The 25,337-nt window shown below is 36.8% G+C and overlaps 1 protein-coding gene across 2 annotated transcripts in view; it reads right to left on the bottom strand.

Moving 5' to 3' along the window:
* GALNT13 (polypeptide N-acetylgalactosaminyltransferase 13) overlaps positions 1-25,337 on the bottom strand; it is a 540,912-nt gene that overhangs the window by 12,880 nt on the left and 502,695 nt on the right. For both annotated transcript variants that reach the window (XM_059167305.1, XM_059167304.1), the window contains one exon: positions 3,444-3,578. In XM_059167305.1, the coding sequence (XP_059023288.1) occupies positions 3,444-3,578 (135 nt within the window). The remainder of the gene's footprint in view (positions 1-3,443; positions 3,579-25,337) is intronic.

The raw sequence follows: 25,337 nt of genomic DNA on the forward strand, positions 1-25,337 counted from the left end.
CCCTTTCTTTGCCCCAACCCTCACCTAAGAAGAGGCTTTATGAATCGGTTTCAGTTTTCTCTGCATATTCCAATAATTCTGCTGCTATTTATGACTTGCTTTTCTAAAACTGAAAGTACTATAGGTGACAAAGTGTTGGAATATTTGAGCTGTTCACACCGAGTTTTGCATTGTCCTGGTAACTAGCTTTCTTTGATTACTTCCTTAGAAGTGAACTCCGGTCCCTGCCGCTGGCGGTGTGATCTTTGTGCTTACTTTTCTCCTGATAAAGGCTGAAAGAAGAGAACTTGAAGAAAAGTTTCAGCTCTTGTAATTCTGTGACCTCTACCAAGTTTTATTCTGCTTTGATAGTACACCACCTCAGAGGTTTCTCAAAGAAAAATAATTTTGCCTTTGACAGCAGCAGATAAAGAACTGAATTTAAAAAGTAGCAGGCAGCACTTCCTACTTCCCACAGGGTGGATACCAGACCACCAGCCCAACGTGGCAATGACTCTTCTTTCCCATCTCAGCATCTCTCACCCTTGGGCCCCCTATGAGTTCCCCTTCTCTCCTGCAGGCCTGTTGTTTTCCACAGCGTATTTATGCCTTTTTCCTAACTTTGCAATAATTCCAATAGTGTATAAAAAGACTAAGAAAGATAAGTAGATGTTTGGCCACTGTCTAGACCTACCCTTCTCAGACTTTAATATGTATGTAAATGACTTGGGGATTTGTTAAAAGACAGACTGATACAGGGTTCTCAGGTTCCTAAATTCCAAAAAGTTCCCAGGTGATGTTCCTAGTCCTAGAATCACACTTTAGGTGGCGAGGGTTGGGACTATTCTATAGACTAAAATGACCCTGTGTATTATATTTTCATTTCTTTTTAAATAAAGGCCTCTTTCTGACATTTTCCACAAATAAAATCAATCTTATTTCAAAGCTGAAATTTCTAAAAAGACAACTCATTATTCCTACAGTTATTTGATTATTTTGTGACTTCTCTACATTGTGATTTATATAGTCATAAAATTGGCAAAAAAATCTATACTATGATTTAAAATATTAAGTTTAGGCAGGCTGAACATCACAATTTAACTTTTTTAAAGATTTATTTGTCAGAGAGAAGGCACAAACAGGGGGAGCGGCAGGCAGATGGAGAAGCAGGCTCTCTACTTAACAAGGAGCCTGATGCAGGACTCGATCCCAGGACCCTGGGATCATGACCTGAGCTGAAGGCAGATGCTTAACTGACTGAGCCACTCAGGCATCCCCACAATTTAATTTTGAAAATATAAACATATAGGAGAGTAGAGTAAGCTATGTTACATAATCATCACAATGATCAGATTATTTAAAAACCATTTCTCCATATTTATAGCATATTATAAGCTTTTTTCACGTGTGTTCTAGAAACGAAGTTTACATGATCTAAAATATTTCAATGCTTGAAAAATCCTACAACAGATAACTACTAGTTATCAAAAATAGTAAATTTACAAAAACCATTTCTCTGTCCTAGGTGAAGCAACCTTTATTTTTTTTTTTTCCTCTTTTAAGACTGTCAAAATCCCTTAGTATTCAAAAATCTTTCTATTGGCTGGTAAAAACATAAAATATACACCTATATACTAACAATATGGTTAATTCAAAAATTAAAGAATCTGACTTATGACTATAGCAGCCATCATCTACGCAAAGATTAGAGAAAAATTTGAAGATTTAAAGTGGTATCCTGAAATTCAACACTGCTTCATCTTATATAAAGTATATACACTCATCCCCCTTCTCTTAGAAATATATAGTAGATTTCTTTATTTTTCATGCAAGCCCAACAAAGTCCTGAGCTCCTGGTGAAAACTAAAGGGCAACAGCAACAACAAAAAATTTTATTTAAAAAAATACTACTTTCAGGATTTCTCTTTTATCTGAACATTTATCGTACTTTTCCTAATAGAAGAGGGAGGGAACCAAAGTTCCAGGTTTACCTCCGTATATTATTGAAGGAAGTATCTTCTGCAGTCTTAATATTAAGGGTGGTATGATGAGAGCTCAAGAGGAAAAAATACGCGGGTCAGACTGAGGTAAACAAGGTACCGGGGAGACAAGAGTCTGAACAGAACACACTGGTCTATTATAGGAAAGATTCGAGATGTTCACCCTTCCTTATGTCCCAGAAGAGCACTGTATGTCCAAAGAGCTCAGTTCTATTATTTAAATTTTAAGGTCAAATTTTAACCCTACATAATCAGTTTCAAATTACATAAAACTTCATTAAGTTTTCCTATTAAGAAACTACAACATCATGCAATTTGAAATGACATTCAAATAAGAAGGCCTTATTGCAATATCAATAATACCAGGGACTCTGTAGATTAGTTTTTAAAATGTTACACTGGTTGAGTATCTTGGGCTGAGGTAGAACACTACATTTGTGAAATTCATTTGCCTCTAGTGTATTATTTATCTTGCAAGAGTAGTTTATTTCTTATCTTAAATAAGTCACCAACCATTTAATAATGTGGAAAATGTAACACAGATGACCCAATTCATTTTGCTAAGCCAAGGGAACTGAAAGAAATGAAGCTGTTTCAAGGCAACTTCTTTATAGAGAAGAAGATATTTCTTTTTTATTAGCTCCATCTGATGGCTGATCTGGTTCTTACACACTGCCCGGCTATAAATTCCCAACTGTAATTTTATTGTTTTCTCTCCCACTCTTCTATCAGAAAGATGTGCTATATTGAGAAAATGCTGTTTAGTTGATTATGGGCCTAATTAATTTATTGAATTTTGCAAAGTATTTACTATTATAAAAAGCATTCATGCTCCCCCCCTTTTCCCCCTTAAATTGAGAAGGACAAATTTCACCGATTAAAACAGTATAAAATTTGAGGGGCACCTGGGTGGCTCAGAGTGTTAAGCCTCTGCCTTCGGCTCAGGTCATGAACTCAGGGTCCTGGGATCGAGCCCCACATCAGGCTCTCTGCTCGGCGGGGAGCCTGCTTCCCTTCCTCTCTCTCTGCCTGCCTCTCTGCCTACTTGTGATCTCTCTCTCTGTCCAATAAATAAATAAAATCTTAAAAAAAAAATAAAACAGTATAAAATTTGAAAATTGGAAATATTGTTGATATTTTCCTATAATGTGCATCTTTATACACACCTCTCAGATAACGATAGCTGGTCCCTTTGCCTAATTTATGTTAAGCATGTACACGTGCTAACACATTTTAAACACATAAACATGACTATTTTCCTTATTCATTTTTTATATTAATGAATGCGTTTGGAGAAAAAACCCTATTTATATACTATACCATCCTAATGTTATCAGAGGAATGAATGCATACTTGAAAATACAGTTTTTCTAGTGCAGAAAAAAGAGCTCAGAACAAATGTATTTGAAATATATAACTGGATTTAAGCACTAAATAGTAAGTAAATTAAGGAAAAGACTATACCTCAGGATCATATTCCCATAACTGGTTTCCTCTCATGTGGTGGCATTTTAGCATGATTACGGGTCCACTGAGTCTAGACACATCCAAGCATAAGTCATCGGTTCGGATTTCTTTGTCAGCAGTATAAGAAAATACCTGAAAATATAAAATTCAACTGATGAAATAATCCCCTAAAAACAAAAAAGTCACAGTATAGCAGAGTTCTCTGTGGAAACATTCGTATCAACTTATGTTTTCAAACGGTCTATGCTGTGTGATCTTGAGAAAGTGAGTTCGCATCTCTCAGTCCCTTTCTTCAACTGGAAAATAGGGACAGTGTAGAACACAGATAACACTATTATTGTGAAGCCTCAATTTAACAAATTATTAAATACATTATTTGCCAGCACCGTATTTCCTGCCCTGTACTTGCCTTATGTATCTCACAACAGACGCAGTAAAATAAAGTTAATTATAGGGATATAGTTATATATATGTATATATATGTATATATATGTATAGATGTAACTATTCAGCCCTTGTTCTCACCACATGACCAATTCCCTAATTCTATAGAGAGCACGATGTTTTTCATGAAGACATTTAAATCTTTCTCTCCATAAGAACATCATGCAAATTTTATTAAATACTGTCATTGTGTTTCCAAACATTGTAGAATTAGCTTCTCTAGAGACCTCATTAAAAAAAGGTAGGCTCTATACTTATCTTTATCAGATGATTATAGCTGGTTTTGGCTACAGTACTTCTCAAAATAGCCAAGAAATGTTACAGTGGATTGTAGATTCATTGTTAGCTAACTTGAACTGATACTATAATAATCTCTATTTTTTAAACTCCTGGTATGAATATTTTATTTATAACATTGACTATTAAAGGGTCACAAGAGTTATTAAGTTAATAATTATGGAAATTATTTTCTTCTGTTTGCTCTGATAAGCATGCTTCAGTATTCTGTGGGTATTTTTTTCCTTACAATGTCAAGAGGTAGTGTAATGAGGAAGGTTATTTGAGGATCTTTTAGTTTCCCAAAACAGACTGGTAAAATTAGAGGAAGTCAGCTCAATATTCCCCTATAAACTCTGGAGCCCTAGTGTGTAAGCTGAATGAGTTAGTCTTGAAAGGGTTGCCTCTCCAGAACTAACTAAGGGCTTCCCTGAAAATCATAGGTGGTAGGAGAAAAATGCAAAAGAAATTCTTCACAAAGATGTAAAAACTTGAGAAAAACTTGAGTACTTTTTAATAAAGATTTTATTTATTTATTTGACAGAGATAACAAGTAGGCAGAGAGAATGGGGCGGGGGAGGCAGGCTCCCTGCTGAGCAGACAGCCTGATGCAGGGCTCCATCCCAGGCCCCTGAGATCATGACCTGAGCTGAAGGCAGAGGCTTTCACTCACTGAGCCACCCAGGTGCCCTTAATATTCGCACTTTTAATGGAAATTATGATTAAATTAAGAGAATAAAAGAAACACCTATCAGATAATTAGTACTATATCCTTTCCAAACATGGTCTTCATTAATACAATATTTAATTTCATATAAACATATTTAAGTAAATGAATCTAGTAATAAACCTTAATTTGAAGGAGGGAAATTTCTAGAGAAATTTCTTTAATCTTTTGCTTTAATGTGAAGTGTAATTTTCCACATAGAAATTATAATTTTAGGGGCGCCTGGGTGGCTCAGTGGGTTAAGCCTCTGCCTTCGGCTCAGGTCATGATCTCAGGGTCCTGGGATCGAGCCCCACATCGGGCTCTCTGCTCAGCGGGGAGCTTGCTTCCCCCTCTCTCTCTGCCTGCCTCTCTGCCTACTTGTGATCTCTCTGTCAAATAAATAAGTAAAATTAAAAAAAAAATACTGCAAAAAAAAAAGAAATTATACTTTTAGTTGTATACAGATGCCAATGTAAATGGAAACACCAAAGTATCCATATTTGTCACTAATTTTGTACACATTTGCCACTAATTTTGTATAATTATGGCCTGAACAATGATTTCTCCTCAGATCTCTTACAATAGTTTGGAGACTTTACCTGTTGAGAGAAGTCAACCACATTCTTTGCTCCTTAATTCCTAACTGTAATTCATTTATGGTCAATCAGTAGCTATTTTAAGTGATTTATATTCAAGAAAGATATATTTGCAGAATATTTTCTGACCTTATATATATTATCTGAAGTTATCTTTCTTTGGCCTTTGCACTTTAAAAAAAGTACTTGGCTCACAAATAATTTTTCTTTAAAAAAATCTGTATAGGGATGGCTGAGTAGCTCAGCTGGTTAAGCGGTTATCTTTGGCTCAGGTCATGATCCCGGGGTCCTGGGATTAAGCCCTGTGTTGGGCTCCCTGCTCAGCAGGGAGCCTGCTTCTCCCTCTCTGTCTCTGTCTCCCAGCTTGTGCTCTCACTCTCTCTCTCTTCAAATAAATAAATAAAATCTTTTTTTTTTTTTTAAATAAATAAAATCTTTAACAAAAATCTGTATATAATGCTTTCATTGTTTTCTGGCATTAATTAATTGGTTAACAAATCCTAATGAATAATTAACAGGCTTAATTTATTTTTCATACCTGAGAATCTCATTTTTATGCCGAGGTGTTCCTAAGATTGTTTATATTCTGTATAAGAATAAAAAGTGCATCAGTATACATACGTCTTTCTTGATTTTTACCTGGAAATTATTAGGCTTGATCTCAATTATTTACCCTTTATATCTATTATCTTTTTACCCATAATTGTCATCTTCATGCTTTTTATATCTTCTACAGCAGGAGGTTCATGGAACTCACTTTGGGACAGATGAAAATTTTACATGCAAAGTACTTTGTAGAGATCTAGGTACGCAGATAACAGTGGCTGACAGCTAGTGTTATTACCCCAGGCTTAGAGGTGCTCCCAGGATGTGGCCTTGTATATGGACTCCTGCCTTGATAGTATGTCCACTTCCCAAAGAATTTTAGAACAGGAGCCCACCAGGCTCGGCTCTTGCCTCTGTGTGCCGATCCCTAGGCACACAGTCTTGAGGAGGGGCTCTCATACCAATGATAGACTGTCCTGACCCTTGCAGCATATATAGTCAGCCTCTACTGAGTTTCTTACGACTTTGGGGACAACCTCACATCTCATTTTAGATTCTCCAGGAAGTGAGGACTCCCTACAGCCGTTGCCTGTGTCAGTACCCCACAGCTCAGTTTGGTACGTGTAGTTCCTGGCAGAGTATCTGCCTGACCTGCTCTCCTGTTGCAGTTAAAAGACTTATACCTGATTATAAGGTAAGATTTTCAATTCTGAACGCGTATGAAGCACATTAACTTAATCATCACACATGGGCTTTACAAGATCGAGTCCCTCATTAGTGAAGTCTACTTGTACATTCTTTTACAAAAATTGGACACTATTCCCCCCCTTTCTAGTTACCACTCAAATTTTATCACTGGTTATCAATACTGATTCTCACGAAAACCAGAAGTGAGTTACACAAATACTAGATTTAGCATGTATTTCAGTTGCTTCAATGCCAGGATGATTCTAGTAACAATGCATTAAATCAAAGTCTCATCACTTTAAACGAAGGGGACTAGAAGCAGAGTAAAATAATCAATCTCAGTGTCCTTCCATACATTATAAAAGAGGAATATGGAGAAAGTTAACATTAACTGATCACCTATATGTGTTAGAAACCGCGTGTGACACAGTTCATAAATATTATATTAAATAAGTTTGCCCTGTTGTTCCATTGTACAATTACATTTATATTCCTATGTGTACCAACTTCATATTGCAAAGTTTAGTAAGCAGAGCTTTTTACATGAACTATACAATGCAGTAATTTATGGTGCTTTGAGTATTCCGTTTTGCACTAATCTTCACATTTGTTCTAACACATAAAATTACGAGCCATCTAGCACTACACATCTTGTGTAGTCTGCTGGTCACGCTTGCTCTAGAAACAACCACCACAGAGGCCAATTTTACTCAATTGTTCTAGGTTCAGCTATCTTATAAGAAATGATAGATCCTTTGTTCCATTTTTGTGGGCCCCTCCAAAACTACTCTGATGACTATAACAATGCAGTTTTTATTGTCTCCTATTACATTAGTTTGCTATGGCTGCCAGAACAAAGTACCTTGGACTAGATGGCTTTTAATCTCCTCAGAGTACTGGAGGTCACAAGTTCTAGATCAGGTTATCAGTGCAATTGGTTTCTCCTGTGGACCTCTCTCTTTTGCTTGTGGATGACCATTTTTTCCCTGTGTCCTCCACGGTCTGTCTTTGATGCCTGTGTCCTGATCACTTCTTCTTATAAAAATAACATCCATATTAGGTTAGGGACCACTTTAATTATCTCAGTCACATCGTTAAGGCTCCCGTATCTCCAAATGTCACATTCTCAGATACTGGGATTAGAACTTCAACATACGAATGGGGAGGGGGACACAACTCAGCCCCTAACACCCTTACATTGAAGAAAATAATGCGTCTTTCCCTACTCCTAGATGGAAACTATAGGTTTTTTTGGTTACTTGTCCAGGACCCCTAGGAATTCAGTTCAGAAATTAGAATGGTCTGTTTAACATTATTAATTGAAATTCTGAATGGAATGTAATTCCAAATCTTCTCCTTTGCTTGAAATTGGATGTGCTATAGGCTGGAAGCCTGCAGTGGGATAGGGCTTCATCAACTTCTCTATTTTACCATCTTGAGAACTTCTTTTCTTTTTTATCTGTCTTGCCTACTCCCATATTCCCCCAGGCTGCTAACTGGGTTTTGATTCCCCCAGGGTCATAAAAGCCTCTGTAAGAGGTCTTACCTAAACTATCTCTTGATAACTCCTTCCTGATCTCTGGCATGGCAGAGATTTCAAGCTCCTTCTTCTGGGAGCATTTATGGTTCTTGGGAGATTCTCATTGCTAAGCACCTCTCACTGTGTGCTAAGAAGATGACAATGCGTGTTTTGTAAGTGGGCCACTTCTTACGACTTGAGCAACTTGGGGAGGCAAGCTGACTCAGGCGGTGGAGTCACTTGGTTGTCACAGGCCAACTTTATAATGTGTGAGTCAAGTCACAGCCTGCCACATTCCCCAAGAGCACCAAGCACACAGCAAACAAGCACTTAAAATGGTGTTCTGTGTAATCTGCAGGGCCTAGTGCCAAATGCAAATGCAGGATTTACTGTTCAAAAATTATTAAGGCTTTCCAATTGTAAGGCTCTGCTTGAGGGCATGGGTTGCACAGCCAGGAAGGTGCTCCTGCCTGGAGTCCTCCTCAGTAAGGTTTGTCCCTGGAAACTAGGATCCCACCCCCTCTTCTCTAGAGGGAGGGCAACTGCTCTTTTCAGAGAACCCGAATCCTCTCCATTTTGTGATACCTCCTGTTATGGATTGAATTGTGCCCCCCAAAAGAAATGCTGAAGTCCTTCACCTCTAAGCACCTCAGAATCTGAATGTATTTGGAAGTAAGGTCATTGCAGATGGGATTAGGTAAGTGATGAGGAGATCATACTGGAGAGAGTGGAGGCTTAGCCCGAAATGGCTGGTGTCCTTAGGAGAACATGGAGATGGAGACATTCACAGAAAAAAAATGCCTCCATCGGAGCAATGCATCATCACAGGCCATGGGGATGCAGGTAAACACCACAAGTTAAAAGCAGCAACAAATGTTTCTCCCTTACAGGTTTTGGAAGAAATAGGCCTCTCCTGACACTGTGATTTCTGACTGAAGCCTCAAGTACTGAGACACAATGAACTTCTATTGCTCACGCCACACGGTTTGTGCGAGTTTGTTATGGTGTCCTAAGGAACTTACACGCCTCCTTTGATTCCGTATGATGGCTGAAGGGTCTAAGAGTCTTGGAAGCAGTTTCCAAAGTGTCTGCAAATTCTGCACAGGGAAGTCTGATTTTAGATTTCACATCTATTTTATCTTGCTGTCTGGGCTGAAATTTTAACATTCAGTTATGATCTCCGAAAGCATCAATCATTTTTACAATCATTTTTCTATTGAAATGTATCTTCATAAGGTGGTTCTTGACTTTGATGAGGTGAATTACCTGCCTTTTTTTTTTTTTTAAAGAGTTTATTTATTTATTTATTTATTTATTTGACAGAGATCACAAGCAGGCAGAGAGGCAGGACGAGAAAGAGAGAGGGGGAAGCAGGCTCCAGCTGAGCAGAGAGCCTGATACGGGGCTCGATTCCAGGACCCTGAGATCATGACCTGAGCCAAAGGCAGAAGCTTTAACCCACTGAGCCACCCAGGAGCCCTGAATTACCTGCTTTTATTGTAGACTTTATAGGGACCAGATTAATTTCTGTTTCTGAACTGATGTACTCAAATGAGTTTACAAGAAATTCCTAACATATAAAAGGTGACAGCCAATTTCACTCTCAGTTCTTTATAATATTAACATTTTTTTTAGAGAAGGACGCATTTTCATTACTTTACATATGCATGTGGTTTGTTCTGGATTTTTCACTTTGGGGAGTATGTTCAAAGGCATTTATGTTCACCCCTTTGAAAAATCTGAAATTTGAAAAACTGCAAGCAAATTTTGCTCAGATTTGTAGCATAAGCAGCTGCTGGCAAAACGGTCAAAGCAAAACAAGACGCAGAGCTGGTTCACTTGTTCTGTGAAGAGGCACAGGAACCAAACGCCCTCTGCTGGCTCTGCATTGCTATAGGGTTCCTCCATCTTAACAGGAAGAAGAAATACTTTGCAATACAAACACTAATTTTCATATATTTACATTACGCTCATATATATCCTATGTGTGTTTAAAAGTCTCATAAGTGCATTTGATTCAGCTTTATTATAGAGGTGGTGATTTTTCTAGATTTAGTTATGAATTTATAAAGCACTTCTGTTGAGTTCTTCCAATTTACTGTAAAAGTTCACAGTTTGAAGGGGCTGTGTCACTATATGTCAGCTGCTTTGCTTTCTCTTTGAAGAACCTTAAGCCAATGGAGTTACAGGATTCACATACTTGGCCAGAGCCACTTAGTGACAGAAGTTTCTCCGGATCCCAAGCTCACTGGTTATTTTTCTTTCACTTGACTACACTGCCTCTTACATCCCATCACTTTGTTACTTTGGAACTTTGGGCCCTCTAGCAGATCGCTCTAGGTAACTGAAGTGCAGTCAATTTGAGAACTCTGTTAACAAGAATCCAGAAGGATAAATTATTTTTAAAAGCTCTCACATACATTCTAATAGTTTTCTTTCCCCCTCATTCTGTAAAAATGGCCCAGGTAAATTTGTATTGAAATAATAAGAAAAATTATTTAACAACAAAAATTAGACCTTCAGCAATGTGATTTTTCTTTCAGAATGTTCTGTTTGTCATCCCATCGTGAAATTAGCATGAGGAATGTGTAGATGGATTTGAGTTCATCAATGGAGCTGCCAAGGAAAGAGACTTCTGCTCCCAAGTAGGATGTTTTTCTGCCTTAACTGATTTTAGGCTTCACCTCTGGCCTGTCAGCTCAGTGGTCTGGTAGGTAGGTAAGGAGAGTAAGTAGCTTCTGTGTTATCTTTACTTCTATGTCTAAATGGTATCTATGGTCTTTTACAGATTTAATGCTCTCAAACTCTATTGCTAAAAGTAGGATGTGGGGTGCCTGGGTGGCCTAGTCAGTTGGGCATCTGCCTTGGCTCAGGACATAATCTCAGGGTCCTGGGATGGAGCCCCGCCTGCTTCTCCCTCTCTCTCTGTGCCTCCCCCCTGCTTGTGATCTCTTTCTCTCTTTCAAATAAATAAACAAAATCTCAAAAAAAAAAATGGGATGTAGGTGTGCATCTCATGTTCAGTATTCCCATCCTGTCCTCAACATCATCCAGGATGCATTAACTCTTTCTCTTTTTACTTTGATATAACTGTATATTACAACTTTACATTTCTGAATAGGTGATCGGCAAGTTACCTCATCTTTCCATCCCTGACTGGGTATGTTCTGCTCTCATCACAAGAACTATCCTAATTCCACTTTGCCCAGAAAAAGACTACTACCCAACCTCAAGTTCTAGTACCTTTTTCACTTTCTTCTTGTATTACTTTAACTACTCTCACCTACTTATCCACATTGTATTGCAGGCATGGTATCATTTGTGTATATCTTTTAAATTTAATTAATTTATTTTTAAAGATCTGTTTGTTTATTTATTTGATGGGGCGTGGGGTGGGGAAGAGAGAGCGTACAAGCAGGGGGAAGGGCAGAGGGAGAGGGAGAAGGGACTCCCCACTGAGCAGGAAGACTGATGTGGGGTTTGATCCCAAGACCCTGAGATCATGACATGAGCTGAAGGCAGACACTTAAGGCTGAGCCACCAGGCATCCCACTTTACTCTGTCTTGAAGGGTTTTCAAGGGAGTCTACAATTCAAGATATCTAATACACAAACATTATGTTCCAGCTATTCACATTTAACTATTGTAGTACTAAAGAATATAAATTGCAAATTTAAGCCCAACTGGATATCCCACTGGATACACTTGAACGTGCAGATGTTGTTCTTTATGTGACTGTGGCAGAATTCTCAGATGGCCCAAAGTTTCCTATCCAATATACATGCCCTTCATAAACACCCTCCCCTTGAGTGTGGGTGAGACTACCACAACAGGAAAGTCACTCCATGATTACTTTATGTTACATAAGACCTAGAATTAGCCAACTTAAAGAGTGAGATCTTCCTACTGGCCTTGAAGACACATACAGTCTTGTTTTAGAGGGGCCAGCATAGGAAGGGAACTAAGAAGAGCTTCCCACTGGTGGGAGGAGTAACTGGCAGAGAGCCAGAAAAACAAAACAAAAAACACAAAAAGCCAAACACCATAACACAAAATTATTGGAGCTCAGTCCTCCAACTGCAAGAAACTAAAATCTGCTGATAACCAGGAAGCTCGGACTCTGACCCTCCAGTGAGGTCTCAGATCTGGCCAACACCTTGATTTTAATTCTGTGAGATCCTAACCAGAGAACCAGCCATGCTGTGCCTGAATTAGACCCAGAGAACTGTGAGATTAGTAATCTTGTGTTGTCATAAGCCACTAAAGTTGTAGTATCTTGCTATACAATGGCAGAGAACTGATACAGTGAGTGACCATCAGGAAAAAGGAAATACATACAAAAATTACAATTATTCTTACCATGTGGAATATCTTCTCCCGTGCTATGTCCCTATCATTTATTCATTCAATCGTTCATCCATCTATTTATTCAACACATATTTTTGAGCATGTTAAATGTTTCAGACCTTATCTGAACCATATAGGCTCTTCATGAAACTGAATTCAAGACACCAACACCTAATAGGGTGTCAACATTTTTGTAAAAGTTTCCTCCACTCTTCCAAACAGCCTTGAGCTTTATTCTCCATGTTCTCATTGTAATGATTTTCTGGATTATCTTCCTCTTGATGGTATTCTCTGCTATATTTCCTCTGATCATATCATTCCTTAAATATTTATTCTCTGAAGAATTTGCCCTCACACATATAGACTGTCAGGAAAGTCAAAGGGATTATTGGATGGGATAATTTCTTTCAGTCGTAGGCAATTTAATATCTACTTTCTCTCTATTACTACCTCATTGGTTGGTACCATGGAGCACCAAGATATTTGGTCTTTGAGGTTCTTATTGATTTATGCCTGCAAATGTAAAGTAGACATAGCAGCGATAACATATATCATTCATGTGACATCTATATAAGCTAGTATATTTGTTTTAGTGTTTTATCAGCCACAAATTCATGGTGAAAGACTTTGTGCCATCCTTTATGAATATAATTTTACTGGTATTTTGGTAAAATTTCCTCTTTTTTTTTTCCCCCTAAGGATTTATTTGTCAGAAAGAGAGCAAGAGTGGGAGAGTGAGAGAGCCTAAGCAGGGGGAGCAGCAAGCAGTGGGAGAAGCAGGCTCCCCACTAAGCAGGGAGCCTGATGCGGGACTCAATCCAGGACCCTGGGATCATGACCTGAGCCAAAGGCAGAGGCTTTAACCCACTGAGCCACCCAGGTGCCCCTTAAAGTAGTCCTTTTGATTTATGACATTCCTCATGGCTGCAAACCAAGGTCAGGCTCTACTGAGTTTGCAACTGAAACAAAGATTCAAGTGCAAGTAGTCTGGCCATTTGATGACCCCAGAAAAGACTAGTAGGTGAACAGGGAAGGAAAAAGAACTAACAGAGGGTACATTACAGATTAATTATGCTGTGGGTAACTGGAGTTTAAACCTTAGGGATCTCTGGTAGAGAACAAGCAGTCCCATGGAAGGGTGAAGAAGCTGGGATGACATACGCCCTCCATTGGCTTGAGGTGTGTTTCAGGTAGAATTAATTCCCCAGGAATAACTAGGTGGGCAAAGTGGCCTCTGGCAGTGAAAGGCTACTCTGACAGGTGCTTAGGCAAAGGGACAGAGGTTCTGTCTGGCTTTTGGATGCTATGATGCAAGCAAATGGAAGGAGAGAAAGTACACACCATTTGGGGAGTACCTGCTGTGATGATGGAAGTCATTTTAAGTATATTGTATATGGAGATATGATAGACCACATATCATATGTTCAAGGTTTTTTAGTGACCTTTCAAGGTAAGCATGTATATCCTCCTTTACAAATGAGGAACAGGGTGCATGAAAAGATCAAACAGATTCCCCCACTTCACTCAGTTTATGGGAATCTGTCTTTGAAATACAGTCATCAGACCCCAAATCCCATGGTCTTCCACACACTTAACACCTGCTTCTTGAATATTTAAATAATTAAACTCTAGACTATTCAGATTTCACTGTTTTTCCCTAAAGTGTCCATCTGATCCCATGTTCGTATTTTTCCAGGATCTCATCTGATACCACATTACATTTAACCATCAGGTCTCCTTAGCCTACAGTGACCGATGCTCAGACTGTCATCTTTTTGATGACTTTGAGTTTTGAGGAACACTGGTTAGGTATTTTACACTGTCGCTCTGTGTGGGATTGTCTAATGTTTATCTTGTGGTTAGAATGCTTTTGAGATGATGACCATGAAGGTGAAGGACCATTCTCATCACATCATATCAGAGGTGAAGGGTGCCAACATGACTCATGATGCAGAGCCCTGGTCACTTACCCAAAGGAGTATCTATCGGCCATGTTTCTCCACCATGAAGTTATAATCCCACTACCAGCTTTCACGTTTTACTGTTTGAAAGCAAGTCAATAAGCAGAGTCCACATGCAAGGTGGGCAACAGAGTTAAATTCTACTTTCTGAAAGGGGGATTATTGACCTAAATTATTTGGAATTCTTCTTTACAGGAGATCTTAGAAATCAATTTTAACATGTCTCTAAAAACTTGAGTCTAAAATTGGGGACCATATCTTTATATTAGATTGGTCTGTAACACACTAAGACTCATGTAATAAATCTCATTTGGGCCACTTGTTTCACTGGCAAGATGAAGACAAGTTCTCTTTAGTAGATGTAATTATAATGTGACCATTTTTGCCACACAGAAGTGGCATTTGCTCTTAGCCATATATAAGACATGGATTGAACACTGGCCCCTGAGAGCTTTAAAGACCACTTTGATCATTCCTTGATGTTGTAATGAGCATAAGATGCGCTTCTGAATTTGTCAGGTTTATTTTACTTTATATTTTTGCAAAAGGAGTGTCTCTTAAAAAAAATTCTGCATTTCCCCAACAGATGCACATGTTTTAATTCTTTTAAATATAAAGAACATCCCCATATCTATTTAGAGAGTTAGCAGCTAGAAAGTTGGAGTAGGAATATACCTATCTGGTAGGTTTTCATTAGAAGACTAAGGTCTTTTATTAAAAACTGGAATGGACGCTAGGCTGTTTCTATGGTAACCTACTGAAACCTTTTTTTCTTTAATGGAAAGGTATCAGTTCTGTATATACTACATGTGGCTCCTTGCTCTCTATTGGATCAAGTCCTTTGATAAAAGAATAAAAGAAATGAACTGAAAGAAAGTCATATAGTCTGTCCCTGCTTGTGGTGAAATTATACTTGGGTAATAAATAACAAGAATAAAAAGCCCTTTTCATTTTTGCCTGTATTCACCATGTCATTTTTAATAACAGAAGTTCACGTCCAAGTATTTTCATGAGGCTGTATTAGGAATAGGCTACAAGTTCTCTTTTGACAACCTTTGCAGTCTGAAAGCTCTTTGCTACTTTTGTCCCTTCAAATCAAAATTCCCTTGCTTGACATTTACATTCTACTATAATCTTAGCTCCTCTACTTATAAACTTAATGTTCCACTCTCCTCAGTCCAGGCTTTCTCTTCAGTTTGGACCAGTATCCCCGCTGTCCTTGCAGACACTCCATTCTCTGTGCTTACTGACAGCTCTGTGAAGCCTTTCAAACCCACTCCTGTTCTTACCAGAGGTTTCGCTGAATGTTTCCTAAGGCATAGCAGTACACAGACTTGTTGTTTCAACAATGACTGTTTTGTATTCTCCCTGGGATTGAGTATAGGGATTGTGTGCCTATTTGTTTATTTAGATTTCATCTTGTAAAAAAGTAGAAGTAGATTTAAACAGAATTTTACATATATATGTAACATACACACAGAGAGAAATAAGAGAGAAAAAATTCATCTGCATAAAAATGGTAATGTTTTAAAAGAACAAAAGAATTCAAATAAGGCCAATATAAATATTTTCCCATAAGATATTATTAATTTTCTCTGGATAAACCATGTGTCTGGCAGCAAAAAAGAAAAGGAAAAATCTGTTTCTCAGGAGACAACCAACTCTTCCTAATACTCAATGCAGTATGAAATTCTCTTAGGGACACTCATGGAAGAATTCCATGTTATGTAACAAATAGCATCTTTACCAACTTCCCTATACACAAAAAAAGAATTTAAGTTCTGGGTATATTTTCATATTCTTCTTGGTGCCCATACATTGCTGGGTATACATATGGTGTTCAAGGAATTCTTGATTAACAGACTTTTTCTTTTTTTTTTCTTTAAATGATTAGGTTTTGGTGTCTGACAGATTGCCTAAAATTTTCACATTGTTCTAAGACATTTTATATAAACAACTATAGTATATATAATATATATTATATATAATAAAACAATTATATATAAGCAATTATATATAATATATATAATAAAATTTTATACATATTTATTTATTTATTTATCCCCCCCCCCCCAATTCTAGCTTTCTAAATTCATGAGTCTGCCCTTGGAACAAAGATTTCACAAATCATCTGGACTTGCTGCTCTTGCTTATCTAACAATAGGGATAAAGAATACTAGAACTGGTGAACATCTAGTTCGGCCATATCAATTACAGTATTAGAAACTAAAGGCTGAAAGGATAAGGAACTTCTGTACAACCACTGCTCCGAGCTGGATGTTTGTGTTTCCCCCTCTCACTAATTGTTATGCTGACCCTAGCAGCCAAGGTCATGGCATTTGCAAGTAAGATTTGTGGGAATTAATTAGGTTTAGATGAGGTCACAAGGATGGAGCCCCAATGATGGGATTGGTGCCTTACAGGGAAAGGAAAGGAAAGGAGAGACCAGAGCTAGCTCTCTTTCTGCCACATGAAGACACAGGCAGAATGTGGCAAAATACCAGCCAGGCAAGTGTCCCTGCCAGAACCTGACCATGCTGGCACCCTGATCTGGAACTTTCAGCCTCCAGAACTGAGAGAGACATGTCCATCTGTTATTGAAACCACCCAGTCTACAATCTTGTGTTATGGAAGCCTGAGAAGACTAAGATAAGCAGAGAGCAATTTTGACACCCAGGTCTTCTGATGTTATCTTTACTTCTTACCAAAACTGACTCAGACCAAGTACGATGTAGTGTAATAAGGTATATGAAAAATAAAACCCATTTACGATACCAACTAGGATTACTCTGAGAATCAAATTCTAATATATTTAAAGCATCTGGTAAAGGTGTACTAGGGGAATAGTGTTCAGTATAGAACAGATTCACCCCCTCACTGTCATAGGCTACTCAGACCAAAAATTCCTGGTCTATTCTTAAAAGCTTTAAAATCAGAAATAACTAAACCAACTCGTGCTGCTGATCTGTGCTTTAATTTAGTGTAGAATGCAATTAATCTTAGAAAAATATTATTTTATGAAGAAATTATTGGTGTATTTCTATTTAAATAAAAATAATAGGTTTTAATGGTGAGGATAGATTATTAACTAGGACTGCCTAATAAAATGAGAGAGAACTGTTCATGGTTTATACAGAAAAGCAATGACATTCCCATGATATCGGAGACAAAATTTTATTTATTTACACAAAGAATATAGAATTTGGACCATTAAAATATGAAAGGCATTTTGTTGATATTTTGTCACTGCTGTTATGCCTACATTTCTAACCATGCAAAATATTTATGGAATATATACTTACTCTAAAACATTTTGTTTTCTGTCACACAGATATCTAAGCTTGCCTTTAGTTGGTTTATCTTCATAATATCTTATATATGATAACTCCTTTCCTTTCTTTTTTTCTTTGAGAGAAACAGAGATCAAGTAGAGGGATTGGGGGGGTGCAGAAGGTTAGGGAGAAAGAGAATCTTAAGCAGGCTCCACAGTCAGCCTGGAGCCCAGTGCAGGGCTTGATCTCACAACCCTGAGCTCATGACCTGAGCAGAAACCAAGACACTTACCTGACTGAATCACCCAGGTGCCCTTGATAACTCCTTTCAAAAACTGTTGAGTATTAACTAAGGACCGCTTTAAGAATCTTGGTGCTACAAAAATATTATACTTGGCATTTTATTTGGCCATAATATTTACAGATTTTATAGATTTTTCCTTTTCCCAAACTTTATGTTTCCTTTCCTGGCACTGGTTAGTCAGGCAGCTGAATATGAATTTCTTAGATTTTTGTTACCGATGCTTTATTGTGCTACCTTTTCTTTCCTGGAAAAATCAAGCTTTCATAGTTGAAAGAAAAACAGAAACTTAGAAATACCCTTACCTGATACTTCTCTTCTATATAATTTAATAACTATGATAGAACTAAAAACTCTAAGAAAAACGGGGCGCCTGGGTGGCTCAGTGGGTTAAAGACTCTGCCTTCAGCTCAGGTCATGATTCCAGGGTCCTGGGGTCGAGCCCCGCATCATGCTCTCTGCTTAGCAGGGAGCCTGCTTCCTCCTCTCTCTCTCTGCCTGCCTCTCTGCCTACTTGTGATCTCTGTCTGTCAAATAAATAAATTAAATCTTAAAAAAAAAAAGATAAATAAAAATAAAAACTCTAAGAAAAGAAGTTTCTTAGGTACAGCAAAGCAAGTAATTTGAAGTATGGATTCTGCTTCACCTACGGTTAATATAAAAATAGGCTAGCCCACACCATTAATTTGGAAATCATAGACATTATTTACCTTACTTAGAAGCTAATAAAATGGCTTTTACTCCTAGATTGAGCCAAGATGAAATTATTACATGACCTGCTATAAACAGCTTTACATGATACTTTAAAATAATTATTTACATCCTCAGTGAAATTTAGGTACACATGTGGTCTTAGGGGGGAGAAATAGGAGATCATTTCAAAGGACCTTAATGGTCTTTATATATAGTAGATTCATGCATTCACATTATTATTTCTTTTAATTATTAAATATAGAAATGTCAGGAGGAAGATTACTTGAACAAGGAAGCAGCTCAGAGTAATGATAAGACTAAGGTGTTGAGTCAAGAAGCATTATGCATAAATCAGGAGAAAAGCACTTGTAGACAAAACGAAGAGAGGAATGAGGTTCTGAAGATTGAAACAGCGCAGAGGGTAAAAAGCTCTGCTGGAACTGAATGGTTGAAGGCAGACACGCTTAAGTTAGTAATGTCAGCGGAAAGCTTGGAGTGTGTCTACTTAACATGGGCTGCAGAGGAGATAAACGGGTGAACTGAGGGAACAGACTGATGCTGCTAACATTTTTCTTCTGGTAGATTTTTGTGCTAATGGCTTACCCTTCTCAGTAAGAAAAGCTCTACTGATGGTGTGAGATAACAGAAGGGTGTGTGTGTGTGTGTGTGTGTGTGTGTATGTGTACTGGGATTTCATTAAACTAGTATTAAACTTTCTTCTTTATGAAAATTGTGATATTTAACTTTTTAAGGGCGGTTTTAAAAAAAAATCTGGGAAACTCATTAGTAAAATGAATATAAATTTACATGAATTTCCCAAAGAGCTTAAAGTATTTTAACCTTTAAGCTCTATAGAAATTTAATTTTAAGCTTTTTAGAGCCCAGGCTAATATGATACACTATAATTAATCGATTAATCAACAGGATAAATATTTCTTTTGTCCTGCTATGTGCAGTCACATACTTTGATATCATAAGATGATAAGATGACTTATTTTTTAAGCTTTTATTTATTTATTTGAGAGACAGCGAGAGAGAAAGAAGGAGCAACAGAGAGAAGCAGATTCCCCACTGAGCAGGGAACCTGACTGACACAGAGCTTGATCCCAGAACCCTGAGATCATGACCTGAGCCCAAGGCAGATGCTTAAGGGACTGAACCACCCAGGTGCCCCCTAGATGACTTCTCAGAGACTGGTGTCCCTTTAAGTTTAGTCTAGTGTCCCTCCTTGTTGCTTTCTTTACCAGGAATCAGAGTAGAAATTTTTATCAGTTCAACACTAGGAATAACTGAACCTTTTTGAAGGTGGCTTGTTTTTACATTATTTACACAATGAAACATATAACCTATTTTGTACTTATTAGCTAGAAAGCTCAAAGCCAAAGGTTTGGCTTATTTAAATGAAGGTGGGATTTCAGGGAATTAATTTTAAGTACTTTACAGTAAAATAGTAAAAGTGCTTTCTAGGTTAACTTGCACTGCCAATTCTTCCAGAGCTTTTGAAAAAAATGTCAAGTGATAGATATTAATAATCATTATGTAGAGATATATAAGATTACACCCAGAAGAAAAGATAAATCTAAGAAATGGCCAATATTAGTGCTCATTTTATAGGAAACCTTAAGAAAAAAAATTTCACAATCTCTGAGTAACTCCTACCAGGAAAAGAAAGGGGTTGAACACAACAGATTTGCTCTTTGTTTTTATGCCAGGAAACATTCTAACCAGGAAAACTAGGCAGAATCACATCCTACGTTTAAGTTCCTGCAAATTTCAATCATTTCCAGGCTTACCAGATATTCTTTTAACATAAATAATGCTGATCTCCTCCAGCTTGCAAGTATCCAGCTCATTTAAACACTTAATGAATAGGACATGCTCCTTCTTTCCTCTTAGGCCATTTCATTTCACTTGCAAATTTACCCTGGTGATTTTAATTCTATTGTGCAAACTTTACTAAAAGTGGACCAAATTAATGTAGAAAGGGCTTCTAAGTAATTATAATACTGATAAAAATGCAAACCATAAAGTCCATTCATTTTTGTTGAATGAATGTATTCATTATAATCTGTGAGTACATCAGAATGCATTACTAAAATAATAAAACTCTTTCTAGGAGAAGGTCTGTAATAAGGCCAGGAAGTTTTTTTTTTACCCTCAAAATTTGTTTACTATCATAAGCTTAGATTCTTCTTAAATATAAGTCGTCACATTTTAGAGGAGGAGACATTTGTTTGAAAGTATTGATAAGACCTAATGATCTCTTCTTTACCCTGGCAGAACACACGGTTTTAATAAATGGCTAGCATAAGCTTCCCTAAAGGCTTCCTACCTTGAAAAATGGCTGTGAATCATTTACTACTATAAATTACATGGAATGTTTCCATATGCTTTCTAGCTGCCTCCAAATGAGTGGCTCCAGGGAGAAAGAGAACATTATAAATGCATTTGCTAAAATATGAGTATTTTTCCATCATTTTATATATTTTCTTGTCTTTAGAAATAATGAGTACAATACGCATGCTTTTCCCCCCTTTTGATTAAAAAGATATTGCAATTCAAAGGGAAACACTCACCACTGGATTTTTTAAAATTTTATACTGATACTTGTTATTAAAGTAAAATGGTTATTTGATAAATATATTAATCTTATATCTAATTACAGGTATATTTTATATAAATTTTGAATAAAAAATAGTGTCAGATATATGACCAATAAGACTAAGACCTATTTGCCAATTTTGATATTGGCTCTTTAAAGCAGATGTAAATGTCATTTAAAAGTACCTCATTAAAAAAGAATGGTACTTCTGCAACAAAAAGAGAAAGCATAAAAGCAAGCAATGATTGAAATATATAAACTCTTTAAAAGTCTGTACATGAAAACATACCAGAAAAAAAATATAAAATCTGAAAAAAAAAATCTGGAACACGTATCACAGAAGGTAATAATCTCAATAAAGTATTTTTATAAGTGGAGAAGAGAAACAAGAGCTCCCTCAACCACCAATGAAAATGTAAGAAAAGACAAAGGCAAAAAGCTGACTAGAAAATCTACCAAGTATGGACGTCAATTTTTAAATTGCTTAAATGCATTAGCATTAGAGATATGATTTTAAAAAGATAAAATGTTTCTCCCATACTAAATTGGCAAAGATGAAAACAGAATAAAGCAAAAATACAATGCCTGTTTAGGGTTGTTCAGTCTGATCACAATCCTGGGGAGCAGGATTGGAAATCAAGATAAATGCAATGAACATGTATGTGGTGGGGAATCAGCCAGATTTAGATTCAAACTGGCTTTACTTCCTAATCATATTACCAGTCTCTCAGAGTTCCCATTAGACTCATGAGTAAAATCAGGATAGTAATAGTACGTACTTCATAGATTGTTATGGGAATGAAAGGCAGATATGTACGTAAAATATTTACCATAGTGCCTCTTCATAGCTTAGCAATTAGTCCCATTAAACTAGTAAAACCTTAAAAGGGACAACTTGTCACCATGAATTAAAAGCCTTATAATGTTGCAGAAGTTTTGACTTGTCCAATTTACTTCCAGACAGTATTTTTTAAATAACGATTTTATTTATTTATTTGACAGACAGAGATTGCAAGTAGGCAGAGAGGCAGGCAGAGGGAGAGGAGGAAGCAGGCTCCCTGCTGAGCAGACAGCCTGATGCAGGGGATCATGACCTGAGCCAAAGGCAGAGGCTTTAACTCACTTAGCCACCCAGGCGCCCCCAGACAGTATTTATAAAGAAGTAAATAGAGATGCTTACAAGATTTTAGCTACAAGGTTATTGAGGAGCCTCACCTGTAACAGTAAAAATTCTCTAATGGTACTGTGTATTAAGTAATAGGGATTAATTAAATAAATTATATTGTATCCATTCAAATATGCCCTGTTCAGGTAAAGAAGTTGTTAGCCAATGGATAGCCAAAAAGAAGTTAAATTATTTGGGTTTTAAACAGTATGTCTTAAGTTTGTGAATGGAGTAGTATTTGGTCAGCAGTGCAAGTACACAGAACAGTGTCAGTGAACTGCAGAGATATGAAAATGCACAGAGCCTACAGGGAATGGAAAAGTATCAGACACATGTCTACAGGACAAAAAAAAAAAAAAAAAAGAAAAGAAAACACAAACTATTAGAGCATCAAAGGAGACTCTGCTGGAAAGTCAGATGAGGATGAAACTATGTGGAGTTTTGTATATATACATAAGTAAGGAATACATAACTATACACATAACTAAGGAATTCTTATGTAATTCATAGGGCAGTGGAGAATTGCTAGAGATTTTCATCAAATTTAATTATAAAGTGGTATATGTAGAATGTAATCATGGAATTCCATATGATGTGTGGTAATAATGAGGTTTTCTGGTCACATAGGTCAAAGAAGATAGAGGCCCTAGTTATAAACGGTCTTAGAGATCAGAGTCAAGGTATATGATTTTCAAGATAGTATCAGGATTAGGTGACCAACCAAACTTCAGAAATGTCTATGTTGGGTTTAAATTTTGGATGCTTATGTGAAATAGAAGAAAATGAGCACATTCTGAAAACAGCTAAGTTTGAGATGCCTGCAGAGATTCCCAGTAATTAACTGGCAAGAGATTCCAGAGTTTAGAAGAGAGGTTGGAGATAAAGATATAAATCTGAGGCATTAGCATTGTAGGGGACATGGAACTGCTTCCAGGAATCAATTTCATCTTTTCAGAAGTAAAGAGAAGACAATCCCATAACTTCCAGTAATATACATTCTACTAGGAAACTGTGAGTTCTTCTTACACACACACACACACACACACACACACACGTATATAAATATATATTCAAGTTTTAATCAAATTCCTATTTATTTTCATTCTTTTGAAAGTGTTTAATGTTCATCACATTATTTGTGAGTGAAAGCATTTCAAGAACAGATAGGCATGGACTTTCTAATTATGTGATTATTGTTTGAGACAGAAGATTTTTATTACTAAGGTTCTAAAAGAATACCTCAAAAAAAAAAAAAAAAGAGTACCTCAAGATGATCAAATGTTGAATGTAATAATAATTCTACACCTGGTATCTTATTTTTACAGTATTCTTGCTACAGAAACTTCCAAGCATGCTTTCATTTTCTTGGCTAGTTTTTATTAGGTGCCTACCATATCCCAAGCCCTGGGTAGGGTGGAGGGAGAGCATGTTGGGTGTTGGAATGTTTAAGTGTTTAAGAAAAGTTTTCTGGCAACTACTGAAAAGTAAGCTTCTTCCTGATATCTCCAAGAACATTAAAAAAATAATAATAACAAAACTCCCATGCAAGGGGAAATGGTTAAGGGATAGTTGTCAACAAACACAAAACACCTTCATTTAGAAATGAAACCAAGTAGAAATGCTAAAAACAAAACAAAACAAAACAAAACAAAACAAAAAAAAAACAGTGTTAACATCTCACGAATTTTGTGCAAAAGCAAGAGTGAGAAACTAATATTTTATATGGGTTTGGGCTACTTTTAAAGAATTTTAAACAAAATAACCATAAATATAGATACAGCTTCCATAGTAACATAAAAGAGTAACAATAAAACACAGGGAAGGTAGCTCTGAGAATAAAAATCCCAAAATCTGTTCTTTTCTAAACTGTAAAAAATGTAAACATGTCCTTAATTAGGGATGAACTAGGATCAATCATCCAAGAAATATTGAATTCCATCAAAGTATAAATCATAGTAGGGTTTTATGTAAAGGTTTAATTTTTTTATAATATATATTAAAACAACAGGAGAGGCAGTTCATTTTATTAAGCTTAACAATATCATAGGAAGTGTGTGCATTTACCTTGCCTCTGGCATTAGCTACTGAACGAATACTTCTATTTTCTTACAGAGAAAAGAGAAACAATTGAGAAAAGAAACCGAAATACGTTAAGAGAATAATTAATGTCAACAGACCAGTGTATGTCCCGAGTGTCCAGTATATGCCAAGCTAGTGTTAGTATTTATATAAATTTCACTAAATCTTTAGAGGAAAAAGAGAAAGTCTTTTTCCCATTTTATAAGTATAATAGTAAACCTAAAAAATATTAAGTAATTTACCATAAATGACACAATTTATCAGGTCAGGGCAATGCTCTAATATAATACTGTTTTGGGACACTGGGGTGGCTCAGGTGGTTAACATCTTCGGCTGAGGTCATGATTGAAGGCTCCTGGGAAGGAGCCCCAGGTCAGCGGGGAGCCTGCTTCTCCCTCTCCCAATGCTACTACTCTCCCTACTTGTGTTCTCTCTCCCTCTCAAATAAATAAATAAACAAACAAACAAATAAAATAAAATCTTAGAAAAATAAAATGATACTCTTTTGTTCTCAATAGTTTAATTTTCTCTATTTGTATTTGTTTAACTCTGAAAGTAATACTTATATGCAGAAAAATGTGGGGTAAAAAGTAAAGTTTCCCATTCCAACTCATTCTTCTCACCAGAGGTAATTATACTGCAGAGAAATTTGTATGCATTTCTAACAGATTATATTGCATCAATACAAATACAG

The sequence above is a fragment of the Mustela lutreola genome, chromosome 3 (genome assembly GCF_030435805.1).
Source record: "Mustela lutreola isolate mMusLut2 chromosome 3, mMusLut2.pri, whole genome shotgun sequence".
NCBI classification, from domain to species: domain Eukaryota; kingdom Metazoa; phylum Chordata; class Mammalia; order Carnivora; family Mustelidae; genus Mustela; species Mustela lutreola.